Here is a 19,972-nt window from a genome sequence, read left to right as displayed (position 1 = left end):
TCACTATGTCTGAATCTATTTCTGGGAGTACTTATGGAATCATAATTAGCAGCAGTACCTACAGCAAATCATAGAGAAATAATCTACACAGACATAAAGTCTTTTTAAAAAGATATTCTGACACAAGAACACAAAATCAAACACCACATGTTCTCACTCATAGGCGGGTGTTGAACAAGGAGAACACATGGACACAGGGAGGGGAGCACTATACATGGGGGTCTGTTGTGGGGGAGTGGGGGGGACAGCGGGGGGGTGGGGAATTGGGGAGGGATAGCATGGGGAGAAATGCCAGATATGGGTGAAGGGGAGGAAGGCAGCAAATCACACTGCCACGTATGCACCTAAGCAACAACCTTGCATGTTTTTCACATGTACCCCAAAACCTAAAATGCAATAAAAAAAAAAAAAAAAAAAAAAAAAAAAGATATTCTATTTAGATTCAGTGTTTTAACAGAGTTTAATCCCTCCTAACCTCTCCCACCAAATATTCACATTTTGGAGGCAGTAACAATAGAACCTCCAGCTGCATTGTCATAGATCCATACAGCTCATCTGGACTTTGAAAATGCAACATAAAATGAGCCCTTTAATGTCCGCTGTATCTGACTTTCCAAAATAACTTATTTAAAGCCACTAAGAGAGCCCTTACACATACCTTTGCGCTGGCAGAACATTTCTGAGGTCCTTCCTTCGAAAATTGCTCAGCTAGCAGTGAGCTGCTTTCAAGAAGAGGAGACAGGAATTTTGGTTCCTGTGCTTCTCAGGGTAATACAACACTTCCTTTCTGCCAGAGTGCCTTCTCCTCCAGCCCAGTCCCTGACCCCTGGTGGCAGTGTGCAAGATTCAGAGGTTTCAGTTTCTGCACACAAGAAACCCACTGTACCTGCCCTCTGACTGTGGACTTGCTGTTGGCTCACTGAACATTTTAGAAACAGTGATGAGGACATGCTCTGTATATGTTACTGAGTTGACCCTGTAAAGTCTATCATGGAGTGATATCACAGGACTCAATATCTAACTTCTGTACAGTTTCTTATCATAAAGTAAATAAACGGCATGGTCACCTTTAACAAATCTCTATTTTATAGTCCTAACAGCACCAACAGGTAGTAGATTTGATAAGCTGAGTGTGAACCAGGATGGTGTTTTGTACCTTTATAGATATGTAAATACTGCTAGCTATTGTCAGAACATAATTTTGATTTTTTGCACTCAGAACTTCCAATTGCATCATAATGGATATAGTGCACAGTGCTTTGCATTATAGTTATTTATTTTTGTCTTTTTTCCCTAGTAAAGCAGAAGAAAGTCCACACAACAGCGCTAAACGCTTAGTAATTAAATGAATGGATAAATGTAGTAATAACTTCCTTCTTCATACTTAGCACAGCCCTCACTTTTTTTTTTTTTGAGATGGAGTCTTGCTCTGTCACCCAGGCTGGAGTACAGTGGCATGATCTCGGCTCACTGAAATCTCCACCTCCCAGGTTCAAGCCATTCTCCTGCCTCAACCTCTCAAGTAGCTGGGACTATATGTGCACGCCATCATACTCGGCTAATTTTTGTATTTTTAGTAGAGATTGGTTTTGTCATGTTGTCCAGGCTGGTCTTGAACTCCTGACCTCAGGTGATCTGCCCACCTTGGCCTCCCAAAATGCTGGGATTATAGGTGTAAGCCTTTAGCCCCCTTTTAATCCACATTCCCTGTTATCCCAGTTGAAGCAAAGGGCAGCAAACCTGGCTGTTTCTGACTTACTGTTCATGTTCTTAAACTTCAGAATCCTAGAGAAGATTGTGGTGGAAGTCTGCCTTTCATTCTTCCCTGTTATCACTGTTTTTTTTTTTTTTCCGATGGAATCTTGCTCTGTCGCCCAGGCTGGGGTACAGCGGCACAATCTTTGCTCACTGCAACCTCCACCTCCCAGGTTCAAGCAATTCTCCTGCCTCAGCCTCCTGAGTAGCTGGAACTACAGGTGTGTGCTACCATGCCTGCCTAATTTTTGTATTTTTAGTGGAGACAGGGTTTCACAGTGTTAGCCAGGATGGTCTAGATCTCCCGACCTCGTGATCCCCCTGCCTGGGTCTCCCAAAGTGCTGGGATTACAGGCGTGAGCCACTGCGCCCAGCCGTCATCACATTTTTATGAGACCCTTCAATAGCAACTCACTGAGATATAGACATACTGTAACATATTTTATTTGAGGGCAGAGATCACAACCATTGAGAATAGAAAATGTCAACTCAGTGAGTAAAGATCTTTGTGAGTCTAAGAACCACTGGATGCCCAAACAGGTGGGCTTCAGGGGTAAGTTTAAAAGACACACAAATGTCAAAAATCACGTGCAGAGTTAGTACAAGGCAATGAAATGACAACGATCATGATGAAAATGGAGTTCATGTTGCCACTAGTTCACAACGCTGACGTTCTATAAATAGTAATAATACTGATGTTTTGCATGTAATATACAGCTTATGGTCTTGGCCAAATTCTAACAGCTCCATCATAACTAGTCATGACTAGTAAAGTACATGACCAAGCCAACAAGCTTTTACAGGAAAATGATATAAATTGGCAAGATGATTCATTCTCAAATGAAAATTCGTAATGTCTAATCTTCTCTATGGAGCTACATATGTATTCACTACAAACTCTATTTGGTTCCTTAAAGAGTTCCAGTATTCCTTATGAATGCTATTCAATACGTAAGATAACCTATGTAAAACTTCTGGTTAAGTTCCTGGTACTCTGCTACAAGAAGGTGTTTAATTGGATATTAATTTCCATTCCCTTCCTTAGTGACATGACTGGCTTATTCCAGTCCTAGATTCCATTCTACTACATTAAAGTAATGCTAATGATAACAATGACTTACTATGTGTGATGTTTTATCATTTACAAAGTGCTTCGACTAATAGTCTCACGTTATGCGTGCAGCCACTCTGGGAGATGTTGCTTATTCTCCAAGATTTGCCAAACAAGCCATGTATAGAAAATTAGTGACACAATGTTTCCTTGTAGCTTTGTATGGTGAGCACAAAGAGAGAGAAGAAATGTTTTAAAGATGCCTTGATGTTCATGTTCAAATAACTCAGCATAGCTGTAAACTTCTGGGAAACAACAGCAGCAGGTAGAAAGCAAGTATGAATTGGCTTTTTTTTTTTTTCTTTTCAGACAGGTTCTGGCTCTGTTGCACAGGCTGGAGTGCAGTGGCATGATTTAGGCTTACTGCAACTTCTGCCTCCTGGGCTCAAGCTATCCTCCCACCTCAGCCTCCAGAGTCTCTGGGGCTATAAGTGTTGCCATCATCTTGGCAATTTTTTTTTTTTTTTTTGAGATGGAGTCTTGCTCTACTGCCCAGGCTGGAGTGCAGTGTCGTGATCTCAGCTCACTGCAACTTCTAACTGCAGGGTTCAAGTGATGCTCCTGCCTCAGCCTCCTGAGTAGCTGGGACTACAGGCATGTGCCACCATACCTTGCTGATTTTTGCACTTTTAATAGAGATGGTATTTCACCATGTCGGTCAGGCTGGTTTCAAACGCCTGACCTCAGTTGGTCCAACCCGTCTCAGCCTCCCAAAGTGCTGGGATTACAGGTGTGAGCCACCGTGCCTGAACTATTTTCCCCCATGTTGCCCAGGCTAGTCTCAAACTCTTGAGCTCAAGTGATCCACCAGCCCCTTGTCCTCCCAAAGTGCTAGGATGATAGACTTGAGCCATCATGCCCAGCCAAATTGGCTCTTTTTTAAAGCAAGACTTCATGTAACAATAAAACTCATACACACAGAAGCAGTATCCCAAACTAAACATAAACACATGTGGTTTTTAGCATCACAGAATATACAAAGGAGGGCTTTTACAATATTGACATCTCACATAGATGATATAGTAATACTATCTACATTTTCACTATGTATGAATATGAGTAACAGAGTTATAAAACCATATGCATATACACCGCCATATCAAACACACCTATGAATTAGTCATATGACAGTAAGTAATAAATAAATATGTGTATCTATTTATCTATATGTCATATCTATATAAGATACATATTTCACAATATTTTGTCATTTGTTCTTTATTCTTTGCTCTCATTAGGAATCTGATAGGAGCTAGACTTGAGTCACTGGTCAGTTAAGTTTACTTCTTTCAAGGTTTTATAAAACCAAATCAACCTTATAATTGTGCTTAGAGCTGTTCACTAGGTATACATTCAACATCATTTCTGACAAATATTGGCTGTCTACCACTTTTGGGATGTGGGCTGCCAAGAAGCTCAGATTTATGGCAGTCAGGAATGCTATAGCTGCTATATCTCTAGTTTTTATTCTAGATTCTTTTTCTAGTTTAGTTATGTATTTTACTCTAAGTTGGTACTTCATTTCCTAGTTGACTTCTTTATTTTCCTTGTATCTGTTGTCATACCATGTAGATTGACCAATTTGTGATAATGTGACTTCAAATGTCTAGGTTTATTGATCTATTTTTATGAGATTGAAAATGTGCTTGAGAATATAATTAGAACTTGATCAAACTGGACCTTTTTTAAGATGGTAAAAATAATAGACATTTTACAAAAGAAAAACATATGGTAAAAACAAGTCTTTCCAAGACTTGGGTAATTCTGAAATCATGCAGTTTCCCTAATTACAGATGTGAATTTTTGGCAGGTAGGATTGTAAAATTACTTTTACTAGTATCACATTGTAATGCTGAGGGCATAGTCTTAGCCTGATATGTGAATTTCACTTGTAGTGTGTAGACGTTTCTCAAAATGCACTCTACAGAACACCAAAATGAACACTTTCCCCCTGAGAAGTGCCAGATGGGGAAACAAATGCAGTTGAGATGCCAAGCTATATAAATGGTGTCGGTTCTAAAACAAGGCTCTCCAGGGCATGGCTGCAAGGAAAAGAAATCCAGAGAAAACATCTAGTTTTTCTGTGTGAAAGGCTACTTAATAAGTATTTAACTCATTTTCAGGGGAAGAAAGCAGGTGTTTAAGAACAATTTTTTAACTACTATAGTAGAGTTTTCAACTACTTATACTAACAATTACAGTTGGCTGATATATATAGGATATATCAAGCCAGGCATGGTGGCTCATGTCTGTAATCCCAGCTCTTTGGGAGGTCAAGGAGGGTGGATCACCTGAGGTCAGGAGTTCGAGACCAGCCTGTCCAACTTGGTGAAACCCCATCTCTACTAAAAATACAAAAATTAGCCAGGCATGGTGGAGCATGCCTATAATCCCAGCTACTTGGGAGGCTGAGGTAGGAGAATCACTTGAACCTAGGAGGCAGAGATTGCAGTAAGCTGAGATTGTGCTATTGCACTCCATCCTGGGAAACAAGAGTGAAACTCTGTAAAAAACAAACAAACAAACAAAAACAGGACGTATCAAGTATGTTAGGTTTTGTGGAAATTACATACATCATAAAATTTCCCTAAATTGGCCAGGTGCTGTGGCTCATGTCTGTAATCTCAACACTTTGGGAGGCCGAGGTAGGCAGATCACCTGAGGTTGGGAGTTCAAGAACAGCCTGACCAACATAGAGAAACCCCGTCTCTACTAAAAATAAAAAAAATTAGCTGGGCGTGGTAGCATATGCCTGTAATCCCAGCTACTCAGGAGGCTGAGGCGGGAGAATTGCTTGAACCCAGGAGGTGGAGGTTGCAGTGAGCCGAGATCATGCCATTGCACTCTAGCCTGGGCAATAAGAGTGAAACTCTGTCTCAAAAAAAAAAAATTCCCATAAGTTTAGATTACATAAAAGAGCCTTCACTAAACCAGATCAGGTAGCATGTAATGAAAATTAAATTTTACTGAGCAATTATATGTTTGAGGCCAGCCTACGCTAAGCACTCGGGTTAATGGTGACTTAGCCATCAGATACAAACAGCCCTTTTCATTTTCTCCTCTTTCCTCTTGTGTGAACATATTTTCTTCTGACTAAATAAAAATAGTCAAAGTTCTGTTTTCCTTAGGGAAAAATATCTCATATTAGGTAAGAAGCATGTTTTCCATTCTGTTCTTCCCTCCTGTTACATTTCTCAGCAATCTGCATAAGTAGTCAACTTGCCTCCTGTTTTCCCTGTGCTGCACTGGCGAATGCTTTTTTGAAAGCACATGTTGCAGAGTGATGAGCAGTTAAGATTCTGAAGATAGCTGACCAGGGTTCAAATCTCAGTTCCTTCACTTTCTAACCTTGAGGTGTAGGGTAAATTACTTAACCCATCTACCTCTCAGTTTTGCCACCTGTAAAACTAGAATCTTAGTATTTATAGGGCTGTGTGAGAATTAAAGTATTTACTACATATAAGATACTTAGAATAGTACTTGGAATGTAATAAATACTTAATAAATGCTAGCTTTAAAATTTTCATGTAGTAAGAGTCATAAAAGTGTGTGTAGGTATTTCACATATTGCCTGCTCTGTCAAAATAAACAGTGTTAATACAACAGTCCTCATCATATAGAAATGCATTATGATGAGCTCCTGAAAACAAAGATTTTCTTAATTATCTCACTTAGAAAATACAAAATTGTCATCAGAGAAGAGATGCAGAAAGGAAATGAATTAAAGAAAAAAATGTCAGATCATAATGAGAAATGAGTTTTGAGCTTGATTTCAAGCTTCTGTAAAAAGTCATCTGAAGAAAATGAATGATAGTTACATATGTAGCAAGTTATATATGAAGGTTATTATACCCTAAAATTATATAAAGTTATTGTTTAAGTATTTACATCAGTCGTGCTTTGGAGACTGCTTAATAGTGTATATGTTTACCTTGCACAGTTTCACTGGACTTAAACTATATGCCTTACAACTACTGTTTCATTTCCATATTATTTTCTTCTCCAGTTTCCCTTGTATTTTATATATGTATTTATATTTCTTTCACAAAAATTTGAAAGAGTATTCCTATCAGAATAATATTTTTTTCTACAAAGGTAGACAGTGTTTAAGGTATGATCATAAGAAAAGGGAAAAAGCAAAGGTGAAATACAAAAAAAAAACTGAAGGAGAAAATTATGAAATGAGTAGAGACTGATTAACAAGCAAAGAAAATGGAATAGCTATCCTTTTGGAAAATAATTCAAGCTCTCTCAGTTATACAGATCAATCCTGGAAAGAAGGCAGTTCTCATGAAAAACAGAATGACCTATTATTTTTTGTTTTTGCATGTTTTTACCATATAAAGGTATAGAAATTAAAATTATGCAACATTTGGTCTATTTAGGCCACTGTGCTGAAAACAGATGTAAAAACTGAATTTATCATTTTATTGTTGTAAACAATGTATTATACTTCCTTACAAAAGTCACTGCTGTTACTTACAGGCAACAGGACTCTCCATCCCCACCTAATGCTGGCAGAGAACAAAGATGTTGGCTGAGTTAATTTTGGAACAGTCAGGGATGAATGGGGGAGGGAAAGGGCAGAGAGGGGAGATTAGATGCCAAGACGCTCTGACCAGCACTGCCAGTGTGCGTGGGACAAACACTTTGATCTACTTACTTCTACCTTTCTGACATCACCCTTCTGGTTCTCCAGGGTCTATCCAAATCTCAATCTTTAACCCTTAGGGAAATAACTTTGAACTAGAGATGCTCTCCTTTGATCATCCTTGACCCCCAATACAAAATGCGGCCTGGTTTCCATTCACTCACAAAGTTATTAGGACAAATGAAATCCATACAGAGTACACTCAACCTGACAGAGCAGATTCACTGCTCAACACCCCAGGTTCTGGCCCTCAGGACTTCTTTCTACCAACACCCTCTTGCTTACCAGGTTGAATACAGGCAGGCCTCTTTGCTGGTCCTTGAAAGTACCAAGCATGCTATTGTCCTAAAGCCTTTACACTTGCAGTTCCTCTTTCACTTTTATTTTTTGTTTTATTTATTTATTTATTTTGAGACGGAGTCTCGCTCTGTTGCCCAGGCTGGAGTGCAGTGGCGCTATCTCAGCTCACTGCAACCTCTGCCTCCCAGGCTCAAGCAATTCTCCTACCTCAGCCTCCTAAGTAGCTGGGACTACAGGAACATGCCATCACACCTGGCTAATTTTTTTTGTATTTTTAGAAGAGACAGGGTTTCACTGTGTTAGCCAGGATGGTCTTGATCTCCTGACCTCGTGATCCATTCATCTCAATCTCCCAAAATACTGGGATTATAGGGGTGAGCCACTGTGCCTGGCCCTCTTTTCTTAGAATGCTCTTCCCCAGACATTGGCCAGAACTTGCTCTGCTGTTCTATTTAGGTCCCAGATTACATACCTCTTCTTTGGAGAGAGGTTCTCTGACTACTGTATCTAGGTCAGCACCCTTTACATGTTTCTTCTTCCAACCACTTATCACTAACTGATATTACCCATCTAATTGTTTGTGATTAGTCACCTCTACTAGAATCTAAGTTCCAAGAATGTTCACTGCATCTAAAACAGTATCTGGAACACTGTAGGAGATCAATAAATAAATATCTGTTCAATGACGCAATCAGAATTTGCTGGGCATAGAAAAGATATTCAATAAATATTTAAGGAAAACCTTATTGACCGAATGACTGTGTACATGCTTTATGCTAGTTTTAAAAAAGGCAGAATCTTATTACTTTATTTTAAATTTGCTTCTAATTATTGGTTGGATCAGACTTGGGATGTCATGAATGTTTCTTAGAGTAATGTCATCTAAGTTGGGATTTAAAGGAGGAAAGAGTAAGTCAGGCAAATAGGATTATGTATTTAAAACGTAGTTGGGAGCAGGGGAAAAGAGAAGTGTCAAGGCAGAGAGACTAGCAGGGGCAAAGGCCTGGCAGCCAGAGGAACTTCATCTGAAAGGAGTCGAGTGAGACTGTAGCATGGAATGAGAGAGGATAAGATAAATTACAGTAGGGTGAGAGGAGAGAGATGAGGTTAGAAAAATAAGCAAGAACTAGTGCCCTCATATGCATTGTAATTATATTGAAGATTTGGATTTCGATCTGAGGTTAATAGAGAGATACTTAAGTTTTTAAGCAGAGCATGAACAAGATCAGAATTGAACATCAGAAACTAGCTGCAAATGAGAAGATGGATTGGAGGAGACACATCCTGAATGCAGGAGATTACTTAGAAGGTGATGATTATAAACTGTGTGATATATAAAGCTGAATAATGGCAGCAGTGATTGACAGAAGTGGATCAACTGAAGAGAATTTGCAGGGTTGAATTTTTGGATTGTAGCAGTGTTGGTGGGAGCTTGAGAGGGAGAGGAAAGAATCTAGCTTGGTGCCAGAGAACACTGAAGGCAACTGGTTTAAAGGGGGCTAATTATAAAAAAAATTGTTTTTCAAAAGGTTGATTTTAAAATACCTATGAAATATTTTACTATGTATGTCTAGTGAACAGTTGGATTTATGGGTCTAGAGTTTATGATAATCTTCTGGGCTGGAAATTTATATTTGAGCATCATCTCCCCATAGATGTGAATTGATACTGTGTAGGAAAAACATACACTCTTTACCTATATTCAACTATTGTTAATACTTTATCCCATTTGCTTTACATTTGTGTTATCTTTCTCTCATAAATGTGTGTGTGTCTCAATGTGTATGTGTGTGTGTGTGTGTGTACACGGACACACACATATTTGTAGAACCATTTGAGCGTAAATTATGTGCATCATAGCCGTTTACCTCTAAATAATTTACCTCTAAATAGAAAATGTATATTTCCTATAAATATGGGTAGTCTTTTACATAATCACATTTTAGCTTTCAACTTTGGTAAATTTCACATTAATATAATACTTTTCTATAGTCTAACATCTGCATTCTAATTTTGACAACTAATCCGATAATGACTCCAGAGAGCACTTTTAATTTTCAGGTTAAAGTCTAATTCTTCTGCTATGTTGTTTTCACAATTACACAAAAACCTAAGACCTATGTAGAATACTTGATTTCGTTTACATGTTCCTTCCTATAAAAACATAATAAGGTTTGAAAGAATATTTCTTTGTATTACTGAAGAGCATTTCTTACAACTATTTTATGACCTACCTAGAATCCATGAGGGCAAAGCTACTAGGTGAATAAAAAAAGAGTTTCCCAAACTGACCTTTGTATATAGCATTTGCTTTGATGCTTCTTTATGAGCAAGAAAACTTCTCAAGGCCCAGAAAATACTCTTCCTATTATTATTATTATTACTTTTTTGAGATGGGCTGTTTGTTGTCCAAGCTGGTCTTAAACGCCTGGGCTCAAGCAATCCTCCTGCCTCAGCCTCTCAAAGTGCTGGGATTACAGGAATGAGCCACCATGCCCCACTGCCCACACATTCTTCCTGTTACCAAGATCAACGAAGATTGAGTTAAGTTATGTTTTTCTTTCTATAAGAAAGTAAAAACAGAAAGCAATCAGAAAAGCATACAGTGAAGTGGTAAGTGGGTAACAAAGTTCATTCTATAAAGTAGACTTTATGATTTCAGTCACCTTTAAGTGGTAGCAGAATTCAAATACTAAAAAAATGCAATGCAGCAGGCATCAGCTAGAGCTAAATTCACAATGTTGTCACTAAGAAAGAGTTCAGAGTAGGACGATACAAACCCATCAGCATTCCAAACCTAACATGACCAGAGAAGCACAATGAGAAGCTTTATTTATAGGAATACTTCTGCACCCACTTGCAAAGTTGCTAAACTGGTTCCTGTTTCCTTTGTGGGTGTTCTGGTCAAAGAATAAAAGCATGTTTTGGCCTGTCACTGGGTACTGAGAGCTGATCTTTAACGACAAAAGAAGGACAAAAAGATTTATCAAGATTATTTACCTCCACAAGAGCCCCTAGTTACTGTGGCCCAAAGCCACCCATATACAGAAAAATTACTTCCTTCCCTCAGCACCCATCCTTTTCAAAAAAATATGAGAAATGTACCTGGATTAATCCACAAGCCACTTCAAAGGGAGATGTCTGACAGCACTAGATCTCTGATAAAAACAAGTACACATAGCAGTCTTTAGCTGTCCACAAAAACCTACACAAAGATGACCCAACCACAATGTGTTTGTCATTAGGCCACTGAAAGATTTGCTCCTAAAGTACGTGGGCACAGGTAAGCCTTGATAAAATGGACTTTTTTCATTGTTTTTTGTTTTTGTTTTTGCTCTTTCAGAGATGGAGACAGAGTCTTGCTCTGTCACCCAGGTTGGAGTGTACTGATGCAATCATAGCTCACTGCAGCCTTGATCTCCTGGGCTCACGTAATCCTTCTGTGTCAGCCTCCTGAATAGCTGGGATTACAGGCACATACCACCACACCTGACCAATTAAAAAAATGTTTTTTTAAGAGAGGGGGTCTCACTGCATTGGTCAGGTTGGTCTCAAATTCCTAGCCTTAAGCTATACTCCTGCCTTGGCCTCCCAATATGCTGAGATTATGGGAATGAGCCACAGTGCCCAGCCTAATAAAATAGACACCTTCAAAACAAAGTCAAATGACAGGGCTCTAATGTAGTGGTAAAACTAGAGGCTTTGAAATGAGACACAGCCGAGTGTGAATTCTCTCTTTGCTACATACTGTGTAGCTTTGGCTGAATTACATAAAATTCTCTGTGTCCTAGTTACCTCATTAGTTAAAAAAAAAAAAAAAAAAAACGGAAATAACATCTACCTGCCGGGGCATTAAGTTAGGATTAAATGAGATGATATATGCAAAATATCTTAAGCACAATGTCTGGCATATGGTGGGTGCTTAAAAATAGTTTCTTGCACCCTTCAGCATGCTGACAAAGACTTATTTAACACTCAGCAGAAGGGCTGATTTAAAGCAGAAGAATGATTTAAAGAAGAGATGAGAAGGAGGGACCTGAGGCCTCCAGGGAGGGATGACACAAATCAGTGAAGGAAGGAAGGGAGGAGACTGTTCGGAGACTTTGCCTGTAGTAAAGATAAGGGTAAGCCATGCTTGAACTTGCATAGCACAGTGAGGAAGACTACCGAGAGAGAGGACTTGTGAGAGTGTTAGGGAGTACAAGAGGGCGAGTGACTCCAAATGTTGACTTACGCATGGCAGAAAGAGTGGTGCTGCCCTTGCAACCAGCAGGGAGGAAGGGATAACTTACGTCAAAAATGGTCATTTGAATTCTGGAGATGTTTTCAGAGGCACACAGAATATCAGGGGAAAGTTGCCTAGCTCACAGCTGGATTGTGGTGCTTTAAACTCAACAGAATGCCTTGCATTCAAATTCCACTTTTGAGGCGTCAGCTACATGTAAATCAGTTGATAACCTAGCAGTAAAATATCTTCAAGAAGAGAAGAGATATGGAGAGAGAAGAGGAAAGTTACAGACCATGTGTATTTAGGTCAGACATAACAACCCTGCTCTTTATTTTCCAGCTTGGTAGGCAAAGTGCCAAAACTACTGTTTGTGAAAGGTGTTGAAATGCAGCATGCTAGGGCTCTACGCCCGTTTGCTTTCTGGGACATTGGTCAGTTGGCATTTTCTTACTTAAGTAACAAAAACCATTCAGAGAAGGGCTCCTTTTTCCTTTGGGTTAAGAACAGCAAAAACTACCATCCCTTGTGTTTTTATTTAGTAGCAAGTACTCCAACAGGATGAGAAGAATGATGACCCCTAAAAAAATCCTTGTATTGATCCCTGGAATCTGTGAATGTCACCTTACTTGACAGAGAAATCAAGGATGCAGATACAGATGCAGATGGAATTAAGGTTGCAGCTGACTATGAGATGGGAAATTATACTGGATTATCCAGGTGGACCCAATCAATGTAATCACAAGGATCCAAGTGGAAGAGGGAGGCATATTATATGGTATCAAGAGTGTCATAGTGGCCAGGCATGGTGGCTCATGCCTGTAATCCCAGCACTTTGAGAGGCTGAGGCAGGTGGATCATTTGAGGTCAGGAGTTCAATACCAGCTTGACCAACATGGTGAAACCCTGTTACTAGTAAAAATACAAAAAAATTAGCCAGGTGTGATAGCACATGCCTGTAATCTTAGCTACTAGGGAGGCGGAGGTAGGAAAATCACTTGAACCTGGGAGGTGGAGGTTGTCATAAGCCGAGATCACACCACTGCACTCCAGCGTGGGCAACAGAGTAGGACTCTGTCTCAAAAAGAAAAAAAAAAAAAAAAAGAATATCATAGTGATGTGGTGTAAGAAAGACTTGCTGGGACATTGCTGGCTTTGACGATGGTAGGTGGCCAAGAGCCAAGGAAAGTAGGGTGCTTCTAGAAGCTAGAAAAAGCAAGAAGATGGATTCTCTCCTAGGGCCTCTAGAAAGGAGCACAGACCTACTGACGCCTCAACTTTTGCCCTAGTGAGATGCATTTTGGACTTCAGACTGTTGGAACTTAAGATAATAAATTCGTGTTTTAAGTCACTACCTTTTGCATGACCTGTTACAACTGCAATAGGAAACATAATACATCTGATAAACACTCTGTACCCCATACTTGAGGCAGGATATCATCCATATTTTATTATCATCCACATTTTATTAAAAATAAAAATAGAGACTTAGAGAAGTCATACCCTCGTCTGAAACCAAATAGTAACTATTATTTTGTTCCCCTCCAAATTCTTTCAAAATATCTAGGGAAAGGCCTCAAGACATCATCTTTCTTAGAAAGTTCCTCAGTATTGCTATCATCTAGAGATACTGATGTCATGCTATAAATGGGACAAGAATGAATTATAACCACATCTAATAAAAATAGACTGTCTTCTTGTTGGTATGACTAGTTACTTCACATCAGATACTCTCAACCAGGGATGCAAAGAGGCCCTTGTGCACATAACTAATTGCCATTCCTTGAAATCTAGTGTTTATGTTGTTTCAACCTAAGTAGGAAGTGGGAGATATCAGGTTTAAGGTTGTTTTTTTTTTTTTTGAGACGGAGTTTCGCTCTTGTTACCCAGGCTGGAGTGCAATGGCGCGATCTCGGCTCATCGCAACCTCCGCCTCCTGGGTTCAGGCAATTCTCCTGCCTCAGCCTCCTGAGTAGCTGGGATTACAGGCACGCGCCACCATGCCCAGCTAATTTTTTGTATTAGTAGAGACGGGGTTTCACCATGTTGACCAGGATGGTCTCGATCTCTTGACCTCGTGATCCGCCCGCCTCGGCCTCCCAAAGTGCTGAGATTACAGGCTTGAGCCACCTCGCCCGGCCCAAGTTTTGTTTTTGTTTTTTTTTTTTTAAATATTTTTCTTTTAAAGACAGGTTCTCCCTCTGTTGCCCAGGCTGGAGTGCAGTGGTGCCATTTTGGCTCACTGTAGCCTCCACCTCCCTGGTTCATGTGATTCTCCCGCCTTAGCATCCTGAGTAGCTGGGATTACAGGCACGTGCCACCATGCCCGGCTAATTTTTTTCATATTTCTTTTAGTAGAGACAGGGTTTCACCATATTGGTCAGGTTGATCTGGAACTCCCGACCTCAGGTGATCCACCCACCTTGCAAGGCCTCCCAAAGTGCTGGGGTTATAGGCATGAGCCACCACATCTGGCCCAGATTTGAGGTTTTTAGGAATGCCTTCATTCTCACCATTAAATCCTAGCTATTTCTGTCCTGGCTCTTCCCCTACCGAATGTAGTTGGCTCAATTAAAGCAGGTCACCAGGCAAGTCCAGGCTGTGTCTTGCTGGAGAAGAAAGTAGAATATCTGTCTCATACAAATAGACATAAGACAGAAACCAGATTAGCACTGCAGAAAGCCAACCATATCCTATCTGTGTGTTTTGATTGCTAGAGTTTCATTTTGGATAATGTCTTTTTAAAAAATTTTAGTTTTCAAGTACAAAATATTATAGATTTCACCTTTATGAATTATACAGCAAACTCTTCTTAAAAAACAGCTTGCCCTTCCCAGTGGCATCCTGTCACCCACATGTTTTTAGCACCAAGGAACAATTTTGCCCTAGTGCAAATTAAAAGACCCAGGTTCTCACCTCCTTCAACTTGAAGATTTTAAGAAATCTAAGTTGAAATGAGCATTATGTAGCATCTGACCTATTAACTGACTGTAATTTGATGTGGCTTTTACCCAGGATGAATGACATCCTGAGTGACCTCAAATCCTTTGTGAAAAGAGATGTGTGAATCACAGGCATGCACACGTGCCCAGGTCCACACAGACACACTCACAAGCTTTTGCACACAGATAATCAGCTTCAATCATTTCTGAAATGCTTCCTTCTCAGTATAACCTCCAGACATATTACATAAACTTTTTGCAGACAACTCTAGGAGAACAAACAAGAAAAGCTTATGTCACAATTATCAAAAGATAGGCCTCTTCCATGTTATTACAAACAGCTGTACAACCATTTGTTAAGCAGCTGCTTCCTAGAAACATTTATTAAATAAAACTCTTCCTCTCTCCTTTTTGTCCCAAGTTTAAGGTCATGCCATCCAAACATGTAAGTAAAGCAACTCAGTTTTGTTACTAGATAAATTGTCTGCATCTGTCAGAGTTCAAAAGCAGTGCTTTTTATGCTGCAAGCTTTGATACCTATAGAATTTTACAAAAAGCTAAATTTCCTATCTGATTTGGAGGATATCAATAATACTGTATATGACAGAAAGAGAAAAGATGGCGGTATCTAAGTGTTCTTTTAAAAATTAATATAAATTATGGATTTGTCCAATGAATTAAGCTCTCTTGTGTTCCCTGCTGAAAGCTAGCCCTAAATCACAAACATAGGAAACAAGTTGTGCACTGTCTTTCCATTAATAGCAGTGGTCTTGTCCTGGTATAGCTATATTTTCTTGTTCTGCAGCTCTAAGCTGTTAGCAGCTTCTATTTTTCAAGTAACTCAGCAGTCCATGTCTATGAAACACAGCAAAGCTTATAGGTAGATGATGAACTGAGGAGGGAAAGCACACAGAATAAGAGTCCAAATATACTGGCTATAAAACTAATTAGTTGCATATACTTTAGATAAGACTTTTAAATTCATCTTAGTAAGATCACTTCTTCCAACTCTAACACTCTAACATATATTTTAGCAAACTAGTATAATTAACCAAACTGATGAGATCAAACACTAATTAATAAATACCACTCTTAATAAAAACTCAGAATAGCCATACTCCATTGAATGAACAATGATATTGCCACCACATGGACTGCCAACTTATGTGGGGGTAATTTCTAAAGTTAACATGAAAGAGCTGAAAAACCTATATTATCAAATTTAAGATTTAAAAAAGTCATTAAATCATCTATTCATACCATATGCATTATTTTGTATATATACCACATGTAGAGAAATTCTTAAGTACATTAAAGTTTGTTTTCAGGAAGATTAAAAGGAAAGTCTATATGCAGATGTTTGGACACTTAAACTATATTTCCTTTAAAATAATCTGAAACCCTGGTGGTGAATGAGGTATGAATACGGATTCTAAAGTGTTTCTGTTTGTTTTTAGGTATACTATGCTTTTTAGTTCTGTGCTTCATAAAAATCTGTATAATTTTAGTAGATTTACTTACTGTGAGGCTTAGATGATAATATTGAAAGCACATTCTATGCTTTCTATGGGGTTAGGTTCTAAAGTCCCTGAATAAGTTCAAAGTAATGTGATTCCACTGCACTTTGAGCTTCAGAATCCATCTCTTAGTGTCAGGTGGGATTTCATCGTGTAGTTAGCAGCTTTGAGGAACAGGTCATGGAGAGCCAACATGGACTCCTCTCTTCAACAAGGGAGCCACGCAGGCTTGGGTAACATTTCCAGACATGTAGAAGTGGAGCCCAGTTGAAGTCAGAACAACAAAAATCATGTGTAATCTAATGGATAAGGAGAGAAACTAGGCTACAGGCAGGAGAATGGAAAAGATTGATTTCCAAGTGGAAGTCAAAGACCTTGGAGAAAGAAGGAGAGAGCCAACCTTGGCCCCTGACTTTCTGGGAGCACGTCCTGTACCCATGAAGCCTGACCTGTGGATGTCAATTCAGCTGCCTGCCCAATCATTACCATTGTTATCTTTCTGAGTTTGTTTGGATCAGTTTTGATTTTGTGTGACTCAGAGAGCCTTGACTGGAAAGAACACTACCATTTAAAAAGCGCCAAATACCTTGCTGAAAAATTTACATACATTTTTCATTTGACTCTCATTAAAGATTTGAAATAATATTATTCCTATTTCATAAATGAGGAAAGGAATAGGACATAGGAACGTTTTGTCCAATGCTGTATAGTTTTTTCCAAAGCTGGCAGAACTGGAATTTCAAACCAGTAACGTCTACCTCTATTATGCTATGCAGCTACCACCATTATGCCCAAAGACAGTTTCTTCTCAGTAGCTAACAAGCTTCCTCCACAAATAAAAACGTTTCTTCATTTCCTAATAACTGGCGCCATGTTCAAAATCCATCTAGGATAATGGAGCTTTCTTATCCCCAACAGATGCCATTAGAGGCTTATCCCTCACAACAGATCTGTGAATCTGATGGCAACATAAACAAGGGTTGAGGGACACAGTAAGTAAATCTTTCTGAGAATATGGACTATTTTTAAAAAACATGGGCTTTTCAACTAATCTCTAAGCACACTGAAGGTAAGACCATTGCTGTGCCTAGCCCATCATGAGAACTCAAATATCTAGGGTATGACGGTTAATTTTACATGCCCACTTGACTAGGCTGATTGGAGGCAGAGCAAGATGGCAAAATAAAAGGCTCCATGGATTGTTCCCCTGCAGGGACACCAATTTGACAACTATCTACACAAAAACAGCACCTTCATAAGAACGAAAAATCAGGTGAGCACTTATAGTTCCTGGCCTCAGCTCGGCTAAACTGTGATGCCCGGCTGTTTGGTCAAACACCGGTCTAGATATTGTGAAGACATTTTTTAGATGTGATTAAAATTTAAGTCAGTGGACCATGAATAGTGCTGATTATTCTTCATTATATGGATAGACCTTATCCCATCAGTTGAAAGCCTTAAAAGACTGAGGTTTCTCAAAGAAGAAGAAATTTGGCCTCAGGACTGCTACACAGAAACCCTGCCCGAGTTTTCAGCTTGTTTTGCGTGCCCTGTGGGATTTGGACTTAAAATTAATGCTTACCTGAATATTCAGTAGCTTGCTCTAAGGATTTCAGACTTGCCAGTTCCCATAATCACATAACCCAATTTCTTAAAATAAATTTATCTATCTACCCATCCATCCATCCATGATCAACTCAACTATCTAGGGGTCTATGATGGATGGATGGACAGATAGAAATAGATTAAGTGTGTGTCTATCCCATGTAGGGATCTCTATTGTCTATCTCTATATTTATGCATCCTGTTGGTTCTATTTCTCTGGAGAACGCTAACATGTAGGGTTTGTTGAGGTGGTTGGAGGTAGAATAATTTAATTTAGGAATTGTGGGGGTGGGGAAACCCCACTGTGATTTCAAATCTCCAGTCAGTCCTTTGTAAAGGTGAAGGCAGGGATCATGAATGGATGGTGCTTTACTTAGTAGAATATCTTAATGAGTTACTGAAATATAAATGTAGCAGTGCCTAGACTGAGGTGGGAGATGGGGAGCTACTGATACATAACCTGCCCACTTTTGGAGAGGCAGAAACTAGATGGGGGTTATAAAGATAGTTTGCACAAAAAATGCAGAAGGTCCAGCAACATGTCAAGAAGTCTAAGTTTGTGGTGAGCGATTCTCAATAAATTCCTAAGAACGTTGGTATCCAATACTGATTTTGAATTCCTTTCTGCTCTTTGCAGTAATCACCTTCACTGCTTCTTCCTAGCTTCCAACCTCCAATTAGATGTGTCACACCTATACTATTGTTTTAGCTATGCTTTGGGGGATCAAGAGGAAAAAGTGGGACTTCTAGCTTGAAGCAAAGTTCGTCAGTGAGTGAGGTTCTGCACCCATCGGGCACTTTAGGCAAGATAAATGATTAGATATTATAACGGCAGAGAAGCAATTTGCAGCACAGTTTGACTCAATGACAGTTGTACTTAAAAGTGATCAAGTTCAAATTTGTCTCTACGAGGGGAAACACAGTTTAGGAAGATAGCAAATTAAGGATTATGAGAACCTTCACTGTTTACCAAGGGGTAAGGTCAGGCAAGCTATCTCTCTGAGTACCTCATTTGTAAAACTGGGTAACATTAAAAAATTATTTAAGACTTTAAAAATAGTGGATAGCTGGGTGTGGTGGCTCATGTCTGTAATCCCAGCGCTTTGAGAGGCCAAGGCAGGTGGATCACCTGAGGTCAGGAGTTTGACAGCAGCCTGGCTAACATGGTGAACTCCATTTCTCCTAAAAAATACAAAAAATTAGCCAGGTGTGGTGGCGCATGCCTATAATCCCAGGTACTTGGGAGGCTAAGGCTGGAGAATCACTTGAACCCAGGAGGTGGAGGTTGCAGTGAGCCGAGATCCTGCCATTGAACTCCAGCTTGGGCAACAAGAGTGAAACTCAGTCTCAAAAATAAATGAATAAAAATAAGTAAATAAATAAAAAGAGTGCATGTAAGCATGCATCAGACTGCCCAGCACAGAGAAAAACCTCAAATAATATATACTGTTATTTTGAATAAGGAGGAGCCTTTCAATGTGGTCTGCAAATGCCATTAATAACTGGCATAAGTGCTTAATGCTGAGCTTCTACAAGTGAACAGGAAAGCATGTCTTTCCCTGTGAAAGCCTAGCCCTCAACTTTACAGCATCATGGCTTATCCCTTCACCCATAGGAGTCATAACACTTTTGACATTTTTGTCCCTGATATATTTTTAAAAAGATATTTGAAAATATATTTAAAGGTTAGTTTGGGTTTCAGAAGTATACTTGGTTGAGGCCAAGTGCTATGGCATACAGTTAATATACTATATACACCTGCTTTTTCAAACGTTTTCCCATTTAATCCCTGCAAGTGTTCAGGTTGCTTCTGTTTGTTCCCCATTTTTTGTTTTTGTTTATATATATATATATATATATATATAT

At 39.3% G+C, this 19,972-nt stretch overlaps 1 protein-coding gene across 3 annotated transcripts in view; it reads right to left on the bottom strand.

The window, feature by feature from the left end:
* The window catches only part of OXR1 (oxidation resistance 1), a 483,050-nt gene that overhangs the window by 132,299 nt on the left and 330,779 nt on the right, over nt 1–19,972 (bottom strand). Inside the window, exon 1 of one of the 3 annotated variants that reach the window (XM_012474913.2) lies at nt 659–692. The exons of the other annotated variants lie outside the window; for them this stretch is intronic. Coding sequence (XP_012330336.2) covers nt 659–677 — 19 coding nt within the window. The 5' untranslated portion in view covers nt 678–692. Of the gene's footprint in view, nt 1–658; nt 693–19,972 lie in introns of those variants that run through there. 3 annotated transcript variants of the gene reach the window in all.

The sequence above is a fragment of the Aotus nancymaae genome, unplaced genomic scaffold, assembly GCF_030222135.1.
Source record: "Aotus nancymaae isolate 86718 unplaced genomic scaffold, 86718_ANA_hifiasm-v0.15.2.pri h1tg000036l, whole genome shotgun sequence".
NCBI lineage: Eukaryota > Metazoa > Chordata > Mammalia > Primates > Aotidae > Aotus > Aotus nancymaae.
The sequence above is the reverse complement of the archived record's forward strand: the minus strand, read 5'-3'. Positions and strand labels throughout refer to the sequence as shown.